Genomic DNA, 23,008 nt, shown 5'->3' with positions numbered 1-23,008 from the left:
TTTTTCCCAACCCCGAAGGTGTAGGAGCAACCTTGTAAACGAGGGGCCTGGCAGGTCCGGAACAGATAGAGAGAGGCACAGGAAGAGGGGTGTTGGCTGCGGGCAGAGTATATTGGGGAGAGCCTCCACTCCCCTGTGCACACAGGGAAATGAGCCCCAGAGAAGGGGGCAGGGCCCACGGTTTCAGAGAGAGGAGAGAAGGCATCTGATACTCAGCCCAGGAATTAATCTTTTCTTGTGCAGATGAATTCCTGGTCTGTGAGCACCTTTTTAGGTTCCTGAGTGCTTTTGACCAATGGTGTTTAGGTGGTCGGTCCAGGCACATGCCTCGAGGGAGTTCCTAAGAGTGGCCAGTTTAGAGATTCTTAGAGATTCTTAGAGATTATCAAGCAGGAGGATAAGTGTCTGGCATTCATGCTGCCAAGCTTCTCTCCTGCCCACAACAGACATCCTTGATTGACCGTGGCACATTCCCATGCTGTGCCCATGCAGGCATTGTTCATCGGTCATGAGCCCCATTGCCGTCTCAGAATCTTTCTAAAAAAACAAAACGAGCCCTGGCCGGTTTGGCTCAGTGGATAGAGCATCGGCCTGTGGAGTGAAGGGTCCCAGGTTCGATTCCGGTCAAGGGCACGTACCTTGGTTGTGGGCACATCCCCAGTAGGGAGTGTGCAAGAGGCAGCTGAATTGATGTTTCTCTCTCACAGATGTTTCTAGCTCTCTGAACCTCTCCTTTCCTCTCTGTAAAAAATCAATAAAATATATTTAAGACAAAACTCAAAACAAAAGGAATTATCTTCAGGAAGACACTACCCACCAGTTGACAATGGCACCTTGGCCAGCCTCTGGTGTAGTGCATTTCCTTTATTTGACAGATGAGAAAATGAGGCCCTATGAGGAAAAGTGACTTGTCCAAATCCCAGGGCCAGCAAGTGACAGCAGGACTCGGGCTTTCTAGCTTCTGGTCCATTCCCGGCTGGAGCGCTAGCCTCCCATGCTGAAGTCCTCTTTCTCTTTGTCCCTGTTGCATCATCGAGGGAGCTCCTGTTTGGGAGAGGGATCATCTGTCCACTGTGGAGAGGAGACACCTGTGCAGAGAGCACATTTCTCTCCAGCTCCTGCAAAGGTCGGGCAGAACTCTCTCACAGGACCGGCTGCTTCCTGAAGCTTACCCCGTGTGTCCTGCCCACCACTGCCCGCCTCTCTCCTTGGATAATAAGCCCCAGCTCCGCCAGAGGCAGCGTCTGAGTCAGGCCTCAGCACCTGCATGACCGCCCAGAGCTGCACACCTTGTTTTCCCAGCACATGACAGGGTGTCATGTCAGGGTGTGTGTCAGCGTTACATCGCGAGGCTCCGGAGTGCCGCTGCGGCTTCAGTCACCTCCCTGCTCCTCTGGTCCCGGGTTAGCTCTGCCCCTATCTGCACCTCCCGGGACATTCAACAGCAAAGCTGGCTGCAAAGAGGGTGGGGGACAGTGTCCCCCTCCGAACTGGGGAATGGAGGGAAGGAAGACCTTCGGCGATGGCCAGGTGAGTGGAGTGCGTGGGTTCACATAGTACGTTCCGTGAAGCCCTCAGCTGAGACTGAGTCACTCCCTTCCTGCAGGAGGGAATTGCAAGCCCCATTGGAGGAGTGCCAGCTCCATGCCTGGCACGGGGTTTGGTAGTGGGGACCCTGAGAGGAGCAGTCAGGGCCGTCCTGTGGGGAAAGGCCAGGCTGGCAGCCTTGGCCTGAGCTGGGCCCGCCAGGTGGTGGGAGAATGTCGGGGTGGAGGCACAGAACGAGCCGCCCAAGGTGCCGACGGCTGCCATCAGGCCTGCGTGTGTGTGTGTGTGTGTGGGGGGGGGGGGATCCCAGCCTGCTTAGGAGGCAGCTCCTGGGTGTGGGGCCTGGTGGTCTGGGCATCCTTGGAATCCCCATCGTCACAATGGCAGCGGTCGGTTTAGCTTTGACTCCCACGGACCTGGGCACGCGGGACAGCCAGGGTGAGCGGTGGGAGCCTGGGCTGTGGCTTGCTGGAGGGGAGACTTTGTTCTTCCCTTTGGCAGGCAAACTGCCACCAGCTGGGTGACCCAGGGATGCCAGCAGCAGGGGTTCCCTTCACCCTGCTGCCCGCCACCCAGCCGGACCTCCTCCCCCGGGGGATTACAGGGGCTGCGATTCCTGCATCTGAGCGCATTCCCTGAGACCAGGCCACGGAGGCCTTGCTGGAGAATTGGCACTGTCTCCTTCAGATCCTCAACTTAGCTGGAGCCAGGGGAGATTTTCGGTTTTTCTGAGACCCCCCGCGCTGGGGGACAGCAGGTTCTCAGAAGAGCTTGTGGGCTTTCCGGGGCCAGCTTCCCGTTTCTGAGTGGGGCGGTGTCCCGCAGGGATGGGAAGCTCAGCCTCGATCAGACAGATTGTGGGTGTGTGTCTCCCCTCTTCCCAGCCATGACCCTGGGCGATGACCTGACCCCCCAGACAGAGCCTCAGCCTTCTCATTGTGAGGTGGCTCCGGCTGAGAAGCTGCCGAGAGCGGTGGTGAGACTGACAGGAAGCAAGGCTCCGGAACCTTCCCCAGCGAGCCGGGTCTGTCCTTTGTTTTATGTATATTTGGGGGCGCAGCTGGGACGCTAGGCCAGTTCAGAACACCTAGGGGTTTTGGCTGTTAGGAGGACGGTGGTCATTCCCGTTGTTGTCTCTGGTGGTTCCATGTACAAGTACGCCTGTTCAGCCTGAACTGGGGGGACATTGTCCCAGCAGGAAAGGGTCTAAGGCACCCCTGAACTGCCAGGAGACGGCCCGAAACCCAGGCCAGGGTTTGGCTCCGTCTGCTAATTAGGGAGCGTTTATCTGGTGCCCGGCAGAACAAAGTGGCCAGTTCAGCCGCGCTGGAAGCCTGAGCTCAGTGCTGGCGGGGGGCTGGGGAGGAGGCTAGCAGTGGGGCTGGGGCAGGGGGGTCCCTGGGGCTAAATGGACCACATTCAGATATACCTTAAACACACACACACACATACACACACATACACACACCCCCAAACCAAACAGGAAGCAGAGGCCGGGGTACGGGCTGGAGCAGAGATGCCCGCAGAGAGGATGGTTCGGGCGCGCAACAAGCGGCCATTCTTCCAGCTGAGACAGTGCCCGCTGGTCTCCCGAGGGGGCATCTCTGCCGAAGGCCGGCCTGTCTGGCTCCCCAAAGAGATGGGGTTGCTTCCCTCAGATTCCCAGGGCTCTGAGGAGGAAGCCCCGGTGGGAGGGTGCAGGGACCCCTCTGTGCGTGCCCCTTCATCCTTCATTGCGTTGGGGCGGGACCAGGATGCGAGAGGTGGACCGGGAAATCTCCGTGTGTAGGAGGACTCAGACATGGGAGGGTCTGCCTTTTGTTTTATGTATTTTGGGGTGCCGCTGGGACGCTAGGCTAGTTCAGACACCTAGGGTTTTTGGCCAGGAAGTTCGGGTGGGGAAGGTGGAGTCGCAGAGCCATCCTCCCTTCAAGTGGGGGGCAGGGTCCAGACCCGGCCGTCTGCTCTGGAACCCACTCACCAAACCCCTCGTGTCCATCGACAGTCGTAGCTTGGGTGTGGCCTTCCGAGCAGGTGGGGCTAGACTGGCCGCTGGGATGGATGCCGCCCTGATCCCCTGCCCTGGCCCGAGAGGGTTGGGCTGGGCAGAGAGAGAAGGCCTCGTTTGGATGCTCATCCTTTCCTCTGCTCGTGAGTCTTGGATTCTCTCTGCGCTCCCTCTGTCTCTTCCTTTCCTGATTTTCTACTTGTCTCTCTCTACCTCCCCCAAGGGCCTCTGAGTCCGGGCCAATCTCTGGGAGCAGCGGTGGCCTCCCCCAGCCTCTGCGGTGCTGGTGTGTACGTCTCTGCCAGTCTGGTCCTCTTGTCAGCTCTCCCCCTGGGTGCTGCCACAGCCCGGGCGGGAGTCTGGGAGAAGGGCAATGTGACAGCCTGACCCTCCCTGGTCCTTGTGGGGGTCACTGACTTTGACGAGTGAGGCGCTTGGCAAGTCTGCACCCTCAAGGCAAAACCCTGAGGAGGGGATGGGACTGCTTCCCCTTCTCAGGGGAGTGTGGGGCCTCTAATGAACCCCTTTTCTGAAAGTGCTCATGTGGCATTCCTTTGGGGAGTAGCTGACAGTGTTGCCACCCTAATGGGAAGTCTGCCCTGCCTTCAGGGGACACCCATTCATGATGGCCAACCATTGGCTGTTCCCCTCCCAGGGAGATGTGACTGCAGTCTCCCTTCCTTGTGCCATGCTGTGCCCAGCGCAGAGGGCTGGCAGGGCTCCCAGCCCTCACCCAGGCTGCCCCAGCGAGGGGTCCCAGGGTGGCTGGGCACACAGAGGGCAGGGACATCCGGCTGCTCTTTTCCCTCTTCCCCTTCTCTGGCTGGACTGGGGGGTCATCTGGGCCTCATCTGTCTGTCCCTCCCCACCCCATGCCAGTCCCATCCTGTCCCCGCTAGAAATAGCTAAGCAGTGGGCATTTGCCCAGGAAAGGGAGTGCCCTTTGTAGGGACAGACTGGCCCCAGAATACCCCACCAGCTGTTTTAATCTGGGTCAGGTAGGGCACCAGAAATAGACCTGGGGCAGGGCTCTGCTCTCCCTTGGGCGTCTTCTCCCAGTGAGGGGCAGCCCTCTGTGGTCCAAGCCTCTGTCATCAACTAAGGGGGGGGGGGGTGAGCACCTGACCGTGTTTGTTGAACACCGGCCATGGGCAAGTCACTTGGTTCAGGTGGGGCTGAGGGAGTGCAGACAGAATAGGAGCTGACCTGCAGGCTGCCTCCTCAAGGCATTTCCACTTAGTCACACATGTGCTCGGCCCTCAGCATGTTCTAAAGCCGTCTCCTCTCTAGACCCCCCCCCTCCTTCTCCCTTCTCCCTCTTCCCTCTCTCCATTACTGTACCATCTCTCACCCCTGCAGATCCCTCCTCTCAGCCCCTCGGCCGTACCAAGGACAATGCTGCCTGAGGCCTTTGCCATTGCTGTTCCCTCTGCCTAGAACTCCCTTCCCCATATCTTTAAGCAGCTGACTCCTGAGCACTCAGGCCTCAGCTCACGTGGACCCTCCCAGAGAGGTCTCTTGACCTCTTCCGCATAGAGCTTCCTCCCCCACCGCCCCCCAGAGCCCCCCATTCCCAGCCCTGTCACTCTTGGCCACATTCTTTTGTCTTCTACCTTACCACAGTCTGTCATCATCTTATTTAACTGTTTGTCTACTTGTTTCCTGCCTTATCGCTGGAGTGTGAACTTTAGGAGACAGGACCTTGCTTGCTCTTAGCTTGGTTCCCAGTGCCTAGAACAGTGCCTGACACACCAGGTGCTCAAGGAATCGCTGAATGGATAAATGAGAGCATGGCCAGCTGTAAATGAGCACAGTAGTACCATCCTATTTGTGGGGATACATTCCAAGACCCCAGTGAATGTCTGAAATCACACATAGTACTGAGTCCTATATATACTGTTTTTTTTTTCTTCTTCTATATACATACATACCCACGACAAAGTTTAATTTATAAATTAGGCACAGTTAGAGGTTAACAATAATAACGAATTATAACTACATACTGTAATAAATGTCACATGTATGTGGTCTCTCTCTGATAACTGATCTGATAACTGAGATGACCACTACAGCGTAGATATGCTGGACAAAGGGATGATTCACACCCGGGTGGGACGGAAGAGGGTGGTGAGAGATTCCATCTCGTTACTTAGAATGGCGCGAACTTAAAACTTATGAATTGTTTATTTTTGGAATTTTCCATTCAATGTTTTTGGGCTGAAGTTGACCAGGGCTAGCTAAAACCGTGACCAGCGAACCGGCGGAGAAGGGGGGACTGCTGTATAAGGGAATGGGTGAGAGCGGCCTGCCCCAACCTTCTCCACTCGAAAGACAAGTCCTGCTGTTTAGCTCCCGATCCTCCTCCTGGGTGCCCGTCTTTGCTTGTCGGCTAGCCTTGCTTTCGGGGACACTTGTGAGAGGTTGGATGGAATTCTTGCAGCAAAGAACAGTGAGGGCTTTCAAATTTTAATGTGCACATCAGCTACTTAGCAGTCTTGTTAAAATGCAGGTTCTGATTCAGCAGGTCTGCAGGGGGCTTGATATTTGGCTTTCCCACCAAGTTCTCCGGTGATGAGATGGCTGGTCTCAGGACCACACCTTGAGTAGTGACGGCATATATTGGAAAGATACTTTTGAAGTCCTTCTCCATTCTTTTCTTCCTTCTGTGCAAATGTGACTTTTCTCCCGTTTGGCCATGGCCCTTTGTGACCAGCTGGGAATTTGGCCTGGCAAGTTTGGGCTCTGGGTGAGGAATACTGTTCTAACACTTCCCAGAAGTTTGCCAAGTTAACCCACACCGGGTTACCTCAGAGAGATGGTGGGTTCCCCATCAACGGGAGGGTTCCTATGAGCTTGCATGGCCATATGCCAAGGGTGTGGATGCCTGTGTGGGGAGGAGCAGGCCCCTCCTTGCAATTCAGCTTTGTGTCTTTGTGTGTCTCCTACAAACTGGTGGAACAAGGAGCTCAAGTTGGGGCTCATTTGTTTATGGTGGTTTTTACAGGTCATCTGGCAAGCCCTTCATCCCCGCCCCTTTTAGTCTTAACTGGGGAGTGCTTGGCACTCTAAATACTGTATGTGTGATTTGGTGGATGGGCAGGGGGAGGAGGGGTGATGTGATGGCTTCGCATTGGGAATAGTTTGATCAGGTAGGACTGTAATGCCTGACTTGATTGGATCTAGGTGAGTCTGCATTTTATATTGTCTTCCCTCTTTCAGTTTGATTCAGCAGAGTCTTGAGCGCCTTTGTATTAGTCAGGAGAGGTTACCTGCTGGGTAACAAACTTGTAGTGACTCAGTACAGTGGAGGTTTATTTCCTGCTCACGTCCTAACCCAAAACCAGAACAAATCACTGAAGGGTTCTGCTCCAGGTAAGTCATTCAGGAACACAGACTGGCATCTGGTGACTCTATCCCCCATGGATCTCTGCATCCTTATCTTTGTAAGAAGATCTTATAGGTTTACTGGAGGAGATGCACCCCTGCTTGTATTTCATTGGGTAGACTTCAGTCACATGACTGTAACTCCCAGCAAGGGAGCCTGGGAAATGTAGTCTTATTGTGTGCCAACTATATCAGATAACTGTGATGGACAGTGGGCATGTCAGGGCACAGATGTTGCTTCAAGAAGCTCACAGGCTTTTGAAAGGAGGCAGTTGTATAAACAAGTAATTACAAAATAGAGGTAAGTGCAGTAGTAGAAGCATGACTAAAAGGCAGAAGCAACCTAGAGGAGGGAGCGCATGAGGGATACACCTATACAAAGGCCTCAGAGGTGGTGACAGTAAGAGATTATATGGGTGGGGGCATTCCAGTTAAGCAGAACAGAAAGTGCAAAGACACAGAGCTGTGGAACAGCACGCTGTGTCTGGGGAGGGCTGCAGGCAGGCTGTGCAGTACGTGGGGAGATGCGGCTGCAGAGGTCAGTCAGGACCGAGGTCATGACTAAGACTTGTGTCCAGTGGGAGGCAGAGAGCCAGCAAACGGCACAAGCCAGAGATGAAACCATCAGGTGGGAGCAGATTGAAGCAGCATTAGGATGAGGTTTCATGTGTGTTTCGGTCTCTTATCCTATGAAGTTTCTAATGGGGGAAAGAGCTGGGGGCAGGAGGTGGGCAGGTGACCTGCCTGGCTTTTGCCGGGTCCACCTGACAGCATGGGGCCTCACTGGCAGCATCCAGCGTCTTTGAGGAAGCTTTCAGCACCCGTTCCTGAGCCTTAGGATGTCCCAGCCGTTGTCGGTGCTGAGCAGCAGCTGCAGGTCACTCCCATGCAGAGGAGAGGCGGACTCCTGGGAAGAGAGGTTCCATAAGGACCGGGCAAGGCCACAGGGAAGGGCTGGACTCTGCCTGTGGCCCCAGCTTTCTTAGTTAGCCTGTTCTTTTGCTGGTTTCCTTTTGCACAAGATTTTGAGGGGGTGGGAGGAGGGAGGAGGATAGGGCCTGAAAGCACCCGGACCCATGTGGAATCGAGAGAAAGTGGGGGAAAGGAGATGCTTGGGAAAGGGGATGGAGGAAGGCAAGGGTGTTGGATTGTCGATTAGAAGTGTCCCACTTGGTTTCTGTCCAAGAGAAGCCGCGTCAGGGGAGAGTATGCTGGGGACCAGCCCTGCAAACTCACTGCCCCGAGTGGCAGCCTGGGTCGGGACACCGAGGGTCTGTCTGGTACTCATCTCTGCCAAGAATGTGATAGCTTTGTCCCAAACTTTGGCCCGAATTTGATCCCTTGGAGGCTAGGGCACTTTGAGGACCACGGTTCTGTGCCATTTGCAAGAACAATCAAGACAGAGGAATCAAGAGACACTGGGGCTGGGCGTGTGGTTCAGCTGGAAATTAGGTGGAGGGCCTGTCTCCTTTGTTCCCTCTCCACCTTCCTCGGGCCGCGTGCTCTTTGTCCATGGGCCTTGGAGGTCCATTTGGAAGAGGAAATTGTTGGGCAGCTTTGGGGATTGGGGTTTAGAAATGTGGGGGTCTTGCCAAAACCAGTTTGGCTCAGTGGATAGAGTGTTGGCCTGAGGACTGAAAGGTCCCGGGTTCGATTCCGATCAAGGGCATGTACCTTGGTTGGGGGCACATCCCCAGTAGGGGGTGTGCAGGAGGTGGCTGATCGATGTTTCTCTCTCATCGATGTTTCTAACTCTCTATCCCTCTCCCTTCCTCTCTGTAAAAAATCAATAAAATATATTAAAAAATAAAAAGGAAAAAAAAGAAATGTGGGGGTCTTTGGTGAGGCTAAGAGAGGACTAGAAACCTAGGAGGGAACAGGGTGACTTCAGCTAGCTCCCTGCCAGAAAGTAAACACACACACACACACACACACACACACACACACACACACACCAGCAGACTCATCTCAGCGTGGCCTATTTCTCTGTGGGGGAGTGTCCCTGCTGACACCCTGGGCTGGTGCCAGCATCTTTCTGGCGATCTGTCCCGCACACAGATGTCTCTTTCACCATTGTTCCATCCCATGTCCCGGGCAGATTTATCTTCCGAGAATTCCACTTGCGCAGGGTCACTGCTGCTCAGTGTCCTCGAGGGGCTCCTATCGCCAGCGGAGGGAGTCCCCGAGCTCCTCCTTCAGTGTCAGATGGCCCCTCCAGCCCTGCCCCTCATTCACCCTGCCTGGCACTCACCCTCCTGCCCCAGCTTCCAGCTCCTCCAGCCTGTGCCTTCCTGGGGTGAGAGGAACGAGGGCTCAGCAAGCAGCCGGGGGCTAGCACACAGAAGTGGGGGGGGGGGGGTTGGGGTATAGCTCAGTCCCAGGAAACAGTCCAGGCTCTGTGAGTCCAGGGGAGGATCTACCTGTTCTCCCCAAAGCCAGGCAGAGCTGACTGAATCCAGGATCTCGGACCCAGCCCCATTGGCCACTAGCTTTCCGGGTGGTCGGCTGCCCTGGCATCATGCATGCCCTCTCCTCCTGGCCAAGGGGTACATGAGCGATCTCGTGCTAGAACAAAGAGCAAGAACCTTAAAACAGCGAAGACTGTGGCATGACAGGGGAGGGACCCTGAAGTCCTCTCAGCCATTGACAGTGAGGGCTGGATGACCTGGCTGACTCTCCAAAAGCCCGAAGGGCTGCAGGAGAGCTGCAGAGACAGCAAGGTACCACTGGGCTCTCCTCACCTTCAAAAAGGTGACCCCGTTTATCAGGCCCTGAGAGTAAGCCAAGCACTGTGTTCACCTGTGTTATCTCATTTATCCCACACACCAGCATGGGGTGGCTGTTTTCATTCACCCCCGACCTGACAGATGGGGTCCCAGAGAGGTTAAGTGACTTGGCCAAGGTCATATAGCCAGGAAGGAATAAGCTGGCGTTCTTTTTATTTTATTTATTTATTTTTATTTTTTTAATTTTAATATATTTTATTGATTTTATACAGAGAGGAAGGGAGAGAGATAGAGAGCCAGAAACGTCGATGAGAGAGAAACATCAACCAGCTGCCTCTTGCACACCCCCTACTGAGGATATGCCCGCAACCAAGGTACATGCCCTTGACCGGAATCGAACCCGGGACCTTTCAGTCCCCAAGCCGACGCTCTATCCATTGAGCCAAACCGGTCCCGGCAGAATAAGCCGGCGTTCTGACCTCACCGTTCAAGCATTCCAGCACTCACGCGAGTCCTGGAGCAGCGGTGAAGCCGTGCGAAGAGAGGCATCTGCTTCCGAGGGTGTCCTCCAGGCCTGGCGTGTGTTAAAACCCTTTACACACCCATTTTCCCTTTCGACTTCTCTTTAGACCCCAGGAAGGAGAAAATAAGCCTGGGACACCCTATCCCCATCCCCCCACTTCACAGATGAGTAGACTGAGGCTCAGAGAAGTTAGGCAGGAATAATAGCATCTGGCATTTGGCAGCACTTTCTCATGAGTCTTCTCCTTGGATCGGAGGAGGCCACTGCTGCCCAAAGAGGCCAAGTCGCTTGACTGTTGCTTCTCTGAGGCTGTGGATCAGCATGGCGGGCGGGGGGAGGGGGGAAAGAATGAGACCACTGGTAGTTTCCAAGGAGACATGTAGCCACTGGGGTGGGCATCTTCCAGGCTTGAGGAAGTTCCCTGGGGATGGCGCTGCCCTACAAATCTTGGCTTCCTTTGCTCTGGGAGTTTGAGGCCCCAGTGCATTAATGTGAAACACACCCCAGCCAGCTCCCACCCACCTGATGGGCTGCTGGGAGGACCAGAGCCTCCTCCCCAAGCCCTGCCCACACACACCAGCTGGGCAGCTCCCCTGGGGGTCCTAGACACTTACAGCCAGGCCAGGCCTGGCCCAGACACCTCTCAGCCTCATCTTCCCCTCGTGGTCTCCCTACGCCTCTCTGACCTCGGGGCTGCAGCTTCGCAAGCACTTTCTCTGGCATCAGGGACGCAGCCTGGTGCCTAACAAGAGTGATGATGGCAGTAACGATAACAACAGTTAACGTTTATGGGGCACTTAGTCTGTGCCACGCTCTGCCAAGCGCTTTACACACATCATCTCACTTAATCCTCCCACCCACCCTGCCGGGCGGGTTCTAGCACTGTCCCCATTTTACAGAGGAGGAAACTGGTTTGAATCCAGAGCCGACTATCGTTATTACTCACATTTTCTAAAGGCACCACTGTGAGTTCAGGAAGTGACTTTTGGTAGTAGAATACAGGCAAGTATTTTCTCTTTCAATAGGGTCATTTTTTTGTTTTGTTTTGTTTTGTTTTAAATATATTTTATTGATTTTACACAGAGAGGAATTGAGAGGGATAGAGAGTTAGAAACATCGATGAGAGAGAAACATCGACCAGCTGCCTCTTGCACACCCCCCACTGGGGATGTGCCCGCAACCAAGGTACGTGCCCTTGACCGGAATCGAACCCGGGACCTTTCAGTCCGCAGGCCGACGCTCTATCCACTGGGCCAAACCGGTCTCGGCTAATAGGATCGTTTTAATGTGCATTGGTATTATAGGTTGAAGTCTTGTGTGCCCCCTCCCCCCCCAAGTCGGTATGTTGAAGTCCTAATCCCCAGGACCTCACAATGTGACCTTATTTGGAAATAGGGTTGTTGCAGATGTAATTAGTTACCATGAGGTCATCCTGGGGTAGGGTGGGCCCCCACTCTAATGACTGATGTCCTTAGGAACAAGGGGGAGTTTGGACACAGACACGCACGCAGGGAGAACACCATGTGAAGATGAGGACAGCGATAGAGGTGATGCTTCTACATGCCAAGAGACACCACAGATTGCCAGCAAACCAAGAGAATCTGTTATGGACACAGAACAGATCCTCCTGCACAGCCCTCCGCGGGACCCGGCCCTGCCAACACCTTGCCTTCCTAGCTTCCAGGACTGAGACAGGAAATTTCTGTTGTTTAAGCCACTCAGTTGTGGTACTTTGTTACAACGGCCCTGGCAAGTTAACACAGTGAGATATCTCTCTCTCTCTCTCTCTCTCTCTCTCTCTCTCTCTCTCTCTCTCTCTTTCTCTTTCTCCTCATTTAATGTTGTTGATAGGCTCATCTCAGACAGCAAAGCAAATAACCAAGTCACCAGGCCCAGCTGCTGTGACAGCAGTTTAGTGAGTGCTACTACTTGAGTAGCGCCTGGGGCATCCCACCTGCCCTCTCACCCCTCACCCCCCACCCCGAAGACTCCAACCACATGCCGACTGCCCTCTGAATGAGTTCTGGGAGTGACTCCCTCTTGTCCCACTTCCGGTGGTGCCTTAGGGTGCCCTACTTCCGCCTGAGGGCATCTGTCCTTATCCAGCGCTGATGCCAACCGTGTGGTCATTCCCAGATCCCTGGAATAAATTACCGAGAGCCTCCACCCTGGACCCCATCCATCACTTTCTCTGACACACAGCAGCATGCCATGGAATTGGTGAACAAGTCCCTTCCCTTCCCTCTGACTGCTGCCTCTCGCCGTCCTGACCCTCCCGCTGCCGAGCTATTGTATCCCCCGTGGCTCCCTCTGCAAAGCCGTCTTCCTCCTTCTACTGTTATCCTTTCTTCCAGGCTTGGCTCTGCTGTGTCCTCATCTGAGAAGTCTCCTTTGCTCATCCCAGACATGCTAATCTTGCCCTTTCCTGAACTCTCACTGCGTGGCTTTTTAAAAAAACAAAACATGTTTTTATTGATCTCAGAGAAGAAGAGAGAGGGGGAGAGAGAGAGAGAGAGAGAGAGAGAAACATCAATGATGAGAGAGAATCACCGATCTGCTGCCTCCTGCATGCCACACATGGGGGATCTAGCCCCCAATCTGGGCATGTGCCCAGGCTGGGACTCGACCTCTTGATTCATAGGCTGATACTCATCCAACGCTACTGGGTCAACCCTTGTGCCCTAGCTCTCACCATCATGGACCAAGACTTACACTCTCTGACTTGTACTCATACAGTGCATAGAATGTCCTAGGTGATGACGTGATTGGAAAGGGATTTGAAGTAGTGACAGCTTGCATGTGTCCTGGGAAATGGGTCAAGGAAGACTGATTTGACTTGTTTCAGACTTTTGGAAGCTGGGTTGGGCTCCTTCTCACAGCCTGGGTGTGCTCCAGCGCCCCGGGTCTTCGCTTCAGCACGGTGTGGGTCTGAGCCCCAGCCACCAAACACATCCAATGGGGTGAGCGAGTCCTCTCTGCCTCCTGCCTCGCCCTGGCTGCTGTCTTGGGGATACTTGGAGTCTGTAAGTCTGTTTCCTGAACGTTGTAGTGGTTTTTCCAAGAAAATCTATGTCCCTCCTGTCCATTCATCCTCAAACTCTCCTTATCCTGGGAACTTTCTGAGCAACTGCTGCTGCCTCATGCCTACACCGCCTCTCTCACATGGACTGGGGAGCCCCCCGTCAATAGGATGGACAAACAGACTCAGAGGTTTCCTTTCATGTCCCACGTCCCCAGGGAGACGGGGTGGCCTTGCCTCTTTATGGTAAGGGAAATTTCTGGGTCAAGGTACCGCCAGGATCTGTAGGAATGCCCCCTCGCTTCCTGAGCTGGGAAAAGTGGATTGAGGTTTGAGGATTGGAGCGTCAAAGCTGGAGTTGCTGGGAACTCCACCCTCTCGGAAGGGCGAGGAATTGGTCTGTTGGATTACAGATGTGCCCCAGCTGGACTTGCGCACCCCCCCTTCTCCCCCCACCCCGTAGCCCTCCTTCCCCCCCACCCCCCCACCCCGTCCCTCTTCAGTGTTTATTGCTGCTCAGCCCCAAGGAGAGCTGCTGACTCAGCATTCTCCGGTGCGGCCAGCTCCTGGAGCCAGGCTGTCCTGTATCTCTCACACTGTCCCCCCTTAGATAAACAGACTGGCATCCTCCACACACGACGAGGTTCTGATGTGGTTGCAAAGGGCTCCGTTCGCCAGACGCCTCTCTCTGGAAGAAGGGCCCTGGCAAAGGGCCCTGTTTTTCTTCCAGCCTGAGTCAGGCCTTTGCTGGAGTGACAGGAGAATCCACTTCCTGCCCGAAAAGGTGGCCTCGGCAGAGGTCCCCGCTGGGCGGAGCCTTCCTTCCTAGCGGCTCACCCACCCGGGCTTCCTCCTCACGAAGGCCTGGGCAGGCCTGGGCACAAGGCAGCCCCCCTCCGCCTTTCATGTGCGTGGTTTATCTTTCGAACCTGGCCCTGCAAACTGGGCACCGACCGGCTTACAGGACCGCTTTGCAGCCTGCCTGGCCCCCTGGGCGGGGTGACGTTTGAACTGTATATCAAACATGGCCCCAGATGTTCATTCCGCCCCCGCCCGCCCCTCTGAATGCCGCAGCCCTGCGAGCCCCCCACACTGAGTAAACTCAGCTGGGCCGCCTTTATGTGGTTTGTTCTGGAGCCTGAACAAGGGGATTTGCTTTCTTTGAAAGGTGACCTGTGAGCAGAGAGAATGTCCCCGGCAGCTGGTAGGTGGTGGGCCTTGGGGATGACAGAGAGGCCAGACCCCAGGCTCTGGGCTCAGAGTGGGGGTGGGATTAGTGTCCAGGGGGGCTAAGCACCGGAGAGCGAGGGGTGGAGGGAGGCAGACCAGCTGGGCACTCACTCGTGGCTCTGTTGGCCTTGTACTCTCGGCGGAAGGGCTTGTTGTGGCCCCGGAGGGCCCAGTTGAAATCAGAGGTGGGGGAAGAGGAGGGTCTGTTACCGAAGAAGGAGAGGCCAGCTGCAAAGCATCCTCAGAGAGGCCTTCTGGGGAAAGCTCAGAGCTGCAGGGGTATCAGGTGACCCCTGCCTTCCAGGAGGCACATGGACCCATCGAGGGGATTCAGACTGCTCTTTAGCGGGAAAGGCACAGGGAACAGAACCATCAACTCTGCCAAGCTGGCTTTTCCTCCTCCAGGAAGCCCTCCCTGACCTCCTCCTCCAGCTCCCATGTCCTCACTGAAATATGGCAGCAACCATACTTGGGTGAAAACTGCTGTTTGAATTTTAACCCTGCCATTCTGGCTTCTGCACCTGCTTAAACACAGGATGGTTACCTCAGCTTCCGGTGGAGACCTGGAGGCTAAAGCAATTTTCCCGTGCCTGCGACCAGAACTACAGGAGATTGATTCCCACTGACTCAGTAGCTTCAGGGGTAGAAACTGTAGATAACCTTTAGACAACACTCACCATTCCCGGCCACTCCAGAACTTACCTGTCTATCTCTAGCACCAAAGTGAAGGTTCACAAACTTCCGGGTGGGGCCCAGGAAGCCACTCCCTCCAGGTGACTCAGGCATGGGCAGCCTTCAAAGAACCATCTTGCTCTAGAGCAGCCTCTCCAAATAGAAATGTAACGTGAGCCACATATGTAACCTTTTCTAGTAGCCACTTAAAAATGTAAAGCAGCTAAAATAATTTCTAAAGTATTTTTTCATTTAAGCAAAATATCATTCCAACATGCAATCAATACACAAATTGTTAATGAGGTATTTCACATTCCTTTTGTGTGTGTATGCTTTTTGTTTTGTTGTTTTGTTTTGACTGTCTTTGAAACCTGGCTCCTGCCCAGACCTACTGAATCAGATCCTCATTTTATTATTTTTTATTTATTTGTTTGTTTGTTAATTCTCACCCGAAGATATTTTCCCATTGATCTTTTAGAGAGAATGGAAAAGAGAGGGAAAGACAGAGAGAAACGTCCATGTGAGAGAAACACATTGATTAGGTGCCTCCTGCATGCACCCTGACCGGGGCCCAGGCGCTGGGGAGGCACCTGCAACCATGGTATGTGCCCTTGACCAGAATCAAACCTGGGACCCTTCAGTCTGCAGGCCAATGCTCTATCCACTGAGCCAAACCAGCTAGGGCACAATTATTAAGTTTTGAGAGGTGGCCTTACCACATTAGGGTTGGAAAATTCATGAGCCAGCTTTTCTTCAATTTCAGTCTGTATTCAGGGAAGTGAAAATTAATAATGGTGCAGTCTCTGTTTTGTTTTGAATGGAATCCGGCAGTGACCTGCCCTTCACGTGTGGGCTCCAAATAGTCTGTGCATGTTGGGTAATGATTTGTGCAGGAGAGAATCCTACAGTCCTGTGAGAGCTGGATGGGTGGGTGGGTGGGTGGGTGGGTGGGTAAGGGAGCGGATGGATGGATGGGTGGGTGGGTGGGTGGGTAAGGGAGCGGATGGATGGGTCCTATGCACACGTGACATTGAGCATAGGACCACGTTCACCACCTCCAGTGCTAGCACTTTGACCCAAGCCACCATCAACAGGATCCTAACTGGTCTACCTGCTTCCACTCTGTGGCCCATTCACTACCCTGTAGCTCAAGCCTTCCTCTTCACGATCTGGCCTGTCCTGCTTCTTGGGTCTCATCGCGTATACCTCAGCCCTCGCTCGCTCCTCTCCAGCCATGCTGGCCTTTTCAGGCCCTTTACATGTCCTGTTTCGCCTAGACACATTCTGTCCTTCCCGGGGGCCCTCCCCTCCTGCGTGGCCTGTGATCTCTGCTGACCTGCTGTCTAACACGCCTTTCTCACCGCCCTGTATAAAAAGTAACAACCAGCCGAAACCGGTTTGGCTCAGTGGATAGAGCATCAGCCTGCGGATTGAAAGGTCCCAGGTTCGATTCCGGTCAAAGGCATGTATCTTGTTTCGGGCACATTCCAAGTGGGGGGTGTACAGGAGGCAGCTGATCAATGTTTCTAACTCTCTATCCTTCTCCCTTCCTCTCTGTAAAAAAATAAATAAAAAAAAATAAAAAAATAAAAACAACAACCAGGTTTTCCATCAACACTGTATCCTAATTCGTGTGTCTTCATAGCACACCTTCCTCCCCCAGAACATGTATTTATTTGTTTACTGTTTGTCTCCCTCCACTAACATGCAAACTCGTTGAGGCCAGAGGCTTTATTTCTCTTTGCTGTCCTTTTGTTAGTGTCCAGTGTCCCAAGTTCATGCTCAGTAAATATCTGAAGGAAGGCATGAACTTCAGGTGTCATGTGACTGATCTTCCTCCTTTTACCAACAAGGAGCCTGCGGGTCAACTCGGGGAGCTCCGGGCTTTGCCCAGGTCACAGGGCTGGGTCTCCAGAGCAGGCTAGCCCTGCCTTCTCCGCACCTCGGGAGGGAGATTGACCACATGCACCGGTGACGGGGACGCCACCGCGGCGGCCATCCTGTCTCCTGTGTGTTTTTCCAGTTTAGACAGCATTTCAGCCCAGAACAGCAGAAGAAAAAAAAGCACATTGCTCCTCCAGAACCCTGGAAACTCTTCCAGTGGGTCTGGCCCTGGAAAAACAGCAGCGACCTCAGGGTGGAAAGGTAGGAAACGGAGGAGGGGGCTCTTCCAGCCATGGGGACAAGGGGCCAGATTTGGTTTTGCAATTAAAGCAGCATCTGGGTCTGTTTCCGCAGAGCGGGCTCTGGAAGGTGGGTGTAGCTGGAGTGTCAGGCCGGGCCTTCCGCTCTCCTGGCCCAGGAGGGTTTGGGGTGGCAGGTGGCTTAAGGGCTCACTCAGCATATGACATCAGGAAACTGGGCCCAGCCAAAACCAGTTTGGCTCAGTGGATAGAGCGTCGGCCTGTGGACTCAAGGGTCTGGGGTTCGATTCCGGTCAAGGGCATGTACCTTGGTTGTGGGCACATCCCCAGTGGAGGGTGTGCAAGAGGCAGCTGATTGATTCTCATCGATGTTTCTGACTCTCTGTCCCTCTCTCTTCCTCTCTGTAAAAAAAAAAAAAAAAAAAAAAAAAAAAATCAATAAAATATATTTTTTAAAAAGAAAAAGAAAAAAAAATGGGCCCAAAGAAGTCCCTGGAAACCTCACTTGCAGCCTGGCCCGAAAGCCTGTTGAGCCTTACCCTGGTCTCACTCAGTGGCATCTCCTGACACCTATCCCTGCCCCCCTCCTGGGCCCCTATCCCTCCTTGAGATTGCTCAGACACCCGCTTTGATGCATAGAGAGCCCTGGCCTCCTCCCTCTCACGCTCCATATGGGTTGGAAATTGTCTGTGAAATGAGAGATTTGAGGTGTCACTCATCCGTGTGAGGACAGTGGAAGGAGCGGGGGAGGGTGCCGAGGGCCGGTCCAGTCTTCTGAATCCCGTTTCCTCTGTCTGGCTCCTCAGATGCAGCTTTTGGATAAGTTTCCCATCGAAGGTGGACAGAAGGACCCCAAGCAGAGGATCATACCCTTCCTCCCAGGTAAGCTCCGCAGGCCCTCTGGTGGGATGGGGGGCAGCCTGGGGAGGGGCAGCCCTCAGGCCAAGGAGAGGCGGGCTGCGAAGCCAGACCCTCTGGGCAGGGCAGGCCTGGGAAGCTGCCCGTCAGCCAGTCCCCAGGGGGTTGGGAGTCCCTGATGTTGAAGGCCCGCTGTCCTCACAGGGGCCTCTCCTGCCATCCCAGGGCCATCTCCGGCCCGGGGTCATGCAACGTCCCAGGAGTTTCTCAAGCTCTTGGGCTTTGGGTCCTTTTTATAAAGAGCACTGAGATCGAGTTCTCCCACGAAAGGATAAAACACCGCAGGCCTCACTCTTGTCACTGGCTCCCGTGGTCACCACGGAGAACCTTACATGGAGCACCCTTCCCTGTCTGATCCCCTCCCTCCTCCCGGCACCCCCTTCGTGCCCAGCCTGGCCCTGCGCTGCCGGGAGGGAACTGGGAACACCCAACCCCCGGGTTTGTAATGGCCTCACGTGTGGCGCCAGGAGAGTCCAGTGTTCTGCCCACCAGGGGCCTGAGTGCCCCGCTGGGATGCTGTGGTCACAAGGGTCCCAGGACCAACACGAAGCCAGCGGGTGCCCTGGTGCTGGGCGTGGGGAGCAGCCAGTGCTCCAGGGGAAGGGTGCCTCATCACTGTTCCGTCCGTGGGTGTGGATGAAGGGCTCAGCCTATGCCAGGCCCGGGAATAGGTGCCCAGGGCGGGGCGGGGGTGGCTGGTAGGTCAGGGGAGATGTGGTCTTATTTCCGTCCTCTTGGGAGTCCTCAAGCCGGCGAGAGAGACAAGGATGTCTGCTCCCCAATTGGGGAACCAGTTCAGACAGGATGTGACCTTCTCTGCGCTGTGCAGCCCCGGTGTTGATTGGAGCGGGAGGTCATTGTGCATGGAGGAAGGCACCCCTGGAAGCGGGGGCCCTGGAGCTGACCTGGAAGCCCGGGTGGGGTCGGAGGGTGGGGTGAAGCGCACGCTTCCATCCTGCTGCTGCCACAGAGTCCGGTGTCTCGGGCGTCAGATCGCCTGGCTTCGCCCCAGGAAACCCTGGCTCCGCCCTGGAAACTCTGGCTGTGGCGGTCCAGTGTTCTTTCTGCCTCGGTTTCCTCATCTGGAAAGAGGGGACGATAATCACATCTACTTCATGGGGCTGCTGTAAGAAGGATCAAATGAACATTCAGGTGCTTAGAAGTATAGCTGGCCTCTAGTAGGACCTTAAAAAAAAAAAAAAAAAAAGCCTTTATTATAACCAACTCCTACCTGTGCCCAGCATGTTACACAGCTAACTCGTTGGATCCTCCCAGGGAAGTTATATCCCCATTTTACTGACTAGGAAATCGAGGCCAAGGGAGACTAACTTCCTGCAAAGCCAGGAAGGATAGCCAGCACCAGAACTCTCATCTCTGACTTCTGCGCCAGGGCTGCCCTCCACACCAGCCTCCCCAGGAGAGGATAACCCGACAGTTGCTGCCCGACCAGGGGCCTCCCTTATGGGTACTCTTATGGGGTTGTGGTGAGGATGAAAAGGATTCATGTAGCCCTAACCCGTTTGGCTCAGTGGATAGAGCGTCGGCCTGCGGACTGAAGGTTCCCATGTTCGATTCCGGTCAAGGGCATGTACCTTGGGTGCAGGCACATCCCCAGTAGGGGAGGGGGTGAGCAGGAAGCAGCTGATGGATGTTTACCTCTCATCAGTGTTTCTAACTCTCTATCCCTTTACCTTCCTCTCTGTAAAAAAAAAAAATCAACAAGAATATATTTTTTTTAAAAAAAAAGGTTCATGTAAAGCGCTTTGCAGGGTGCCTGTCCTGTAGGAAGTGCTCCATAAAGGCCGCTGCCCCATTGCTTCCAAGTCCCTTGCCTCCGGTTCTCCTTGCCCCCGAGTTCAAGGGGCCCAGATGAATGTCTGCACACTTAGCGGGGTACCTTACAGGAGAAGTGCCTGGAGCCTGCCGGACAGCTCTTGTAGCGGAGTGTAAGCAAACCTACCCCTCTGCTCTGGAGAAAGACACTCTCCTGGTCTCCCCAGGCAAAGGCAAATGAGCTGAGACAGAGGCGCTGAGACACTCACTGCCTCTGTCATCCAAGGCTGTCTGCTGTGCAAACACCTTTGAAAGATAATCCAGAACAAAAGGCAGTTAGCGCCCTGCTGACAGACATACGGAAAGGAAGGGAGCCGGGAGAAGGCTCTCACAGCCAGTGGACCTTGTGCTTGCTGGGGCCTCCCGCTCTGTGGGTGGGAGTGAAGCTCTGTAGGACGCCGGGCTCAGCACACTGCGGTCAGCCGCCTCTCCGCGCAGCCTGCTGTTTACATAGAACGCTCTGCCTTGTCTTAAAAGACCGTTGTGGAAAATCCATCTCCTGTTGCCCATCCTGGGATTGGAGTCGATTTCCTGTGTATCCTGAGTTTGCCAGTCCAAGGAGGCTCCCTGGGAGGAAATGGTCATTGCAGAGGGAGCTAACGTGTGTGGCTGCTGATGTAAAAAGCAAACAACTGCGACCGGGGCCCCAGAGACGTCAGAAGCCGGGCAGCGGAGCAGAGAGGGGTGAACTCACTCCGCCACGGCTGTGCGAGCTTTCCTCCCTCCACAAGCCGACTGTGTCCCCGGGCTGGCTAGGTCGGTCCCCTTGAGCTGCCAGAAAGCCCCCTCACCCCCTTAGCCGAGTCAGTCCCACCAAGACGTGTGTGTATTCCTGGGTCGAGGAGTCGGGGAGAAACTGGATAGCTTAGGAAGAAAAGTGAGCCCACAGCCACGATCAAGGTGGATGCTGTCAGCCTGCAGGCAGCCTCGTGACCTGTGCTCGGAGGCATGTATTTTTAGACGGCAGGCATGCTCGGGTCTCTGTGCCAGCTCACCCGTTTACACACCAGCCCCTTCATGAAGCGGCCGTGTGGAGCCAGAGTGCAGGGGGGAGCTGGGAGGATTGTTAGCAGGGTCCACAGGGCCTTCCTCTCCCTGCCCCCCGAGCCCCGTGCAGCAGATCCGGTGTTTGTTCCAGGGCAGAAGGAAGCAGGGGGGAAGGGATGTCTTTAGCCAGAGCTGGTCCGCCTGTGGGGAGAGCTGGCCTTCTCCCTGGGCCATAGGCGTTTCTGCGGATCTCCACCAGATGCCCCAGAGGGAGCCCTCCCTGAACTGGCAGTTACTGCACCCCGCAAGGGGGAGGGCCTGGGAGGTCTCTGAGCCCCACGGATGACCTCTGACGGTAGGAAGAGACAGGGCCTGCCTGATGGAGAAAGAAAAACAGCGTCTGCCGGTAATGCCAGGGTTTAGAAAAGATTGACAAGATTACAGGCCTGAGAGGCACCGTGTGCTGCTTTCAAAGCGACTGCCTCTGACCTCTTCTGCCGACGCCGGGTCTTCTCTTGCCGTAATTGCTGCCCCCAGCCCCCCAAATCACTCTCTTGCTCTGTAATCTGGGGCGGGCGGCTCTCAGGGCGGCTGTCGGCAGCTGGCCTCGAACACTCCGTGGAAGCGTGTCCATTCCTGCCCGAGGTGTTTACTGAGCACGTGCTTTGTGCCGGCCCGGCTGCGGCCACGGATGGCGTCACTGGGAACAAGTTCGACCCGGCGCCGTTCTCAGGAAGTTCGCCTCGCAGTGGGGGAGCGGAGAGCAAACAAACTCCGACAGCGATAACGTCCAGAACGTAAAATAACCAAGTCACGCGACAGGTAGCTAGCTGGGCGCGGGGTAACTGAGATCAGGTGGTCAAAAAAGGCCTTTGTGCAGAGGTGACACCTGAACGGAGCCAGGCCTGGGCAGATCAGGGCCCCGTGCGCGTGTCAGGCTGAGGAGACAGCACGGATGGTGACCTGAGGGTGACGGAGAGTGTGCGTTTGAAGAACAGCAACAAGCGATGAGGTGGGGATGTGAGGGGCTGGTGCATACGGCTCCACATGTGTGCATATGTTGTGCGATGCTGGCCCCATAATGCAGCTTCCGGGGCCAGTCTCCTCCTCTGTCAGATGGGATCCCTGTGGTTCAGGATGACATTCCTCCCAAGCAGTTAGCACGCGGACAGCGCTGTGTGAGCCGCAGGGGGAGAGGCGTGCTCACGCAAGCCTGCCCGTCCTTCCCGGTGGCTCTGCTGCGGGACACGCATGTGGGGTTTCCTTTCCCTGCCCTCTCTGTTGATTCAGCTTTTCCCCACCGCCGCATTTCCTCCCAGCCACACTTCTTGCTTCTCCTTCCTTGCCTGTGGCCACTTGCAAAGCAGCCAGGAGCTTGTTTCTGAAGAAAGAGCTGATGACTCAGACGGCTGACCGAGGCTGAGCAGTGGGGTTGTGACCCGAGTGTGACAGAGGCTGTGCTGTGCGGGGCCTGGCTCCGTCGCCTGATAACACAGCAGCAGGGGCACCAGCATCGCAGTCCTCGGCTCCAGGCTGCCAGGCCTCGCTGGGAATAACCGGCCTTGCAGGAGGCAGCCACTCAGGAATTCGTTTACTTTTGGAAGTGAGTGGGGGCTGGGCCCTTTAGCCCTGCCCCGTGTCGTCCCACGGTTCCGGGCCGGGAAAAGAGTCAGGTCACTTCCTTACAACGTGCTCTGTGCCTTCCTGAGCCAGGGAGACTTCTGGAAGGGAATCAACCTCCTAAACACCCACCCCAAACCCTCAGGCCTGAATGGAGCGTGTGCTAGGACAGGGGTCGGCAAACTCATGAGTCGACAGAGCCAAATATCAACAGCACAACGATTGAAATTTCTTGAGAGAGCCAAATTGTTTAAACTATATAGGTAGGCACATTGTTATTAACTTAATGAGGGTTCTCCTAAGCTGCCCTTTGCTAAGAACTCAGGGGGCCAAAGAGCCGCATGTGGCTCGAGAGCCTCGGTGTGCCCACCACAGTGCTAGGGTATCTTCCCCAAG

At 54.9% G+C, this 23,008-nt stretch overlaps 1 protein-coding gene across 2 annotated transcripts in view; it reads left to right on the top strand.

The window, feature by feature from the left end:
* The window catches only part of SH3PXD2A (SH3 and PX domains 2A), a 213,135-nt gene that overhangs the window by 56,583 nt on the left and 133,544 nt on the right, over positions 1 to 23,008 (top strand). For both annotated transcript variants that reach the window (XM_084903835.1, XM_084903836.1), the window contains exon 3: positions 18,061 to 18,136. In XM_084903835.1, coding sequence (XP_084759961.1) covers positions 18,061 to 18,136 — 76 coding nt within the window. The remainder of the gene's footprint in view (positions 1 to 18,060; positions 18,137 to 23,008) is intronic.

The sequence above is a fragment of the Pipistrellus hanaki genome (assembly GCF_964339955.1).
Source record: "Pipistrellus hanaki genome assembly, chromosome: 14".
Taxonomy (NCBI): domain Eukaryota; kingdom Metazoa; phylum Chordata; class Mammalia; order Chiroptera; family Vespertilionidae; genus Pipistrellus; species Pipistrellus hanaki.
This window is presented reverse-complemented; position numbering and strand designations above follow the sequence as displayed.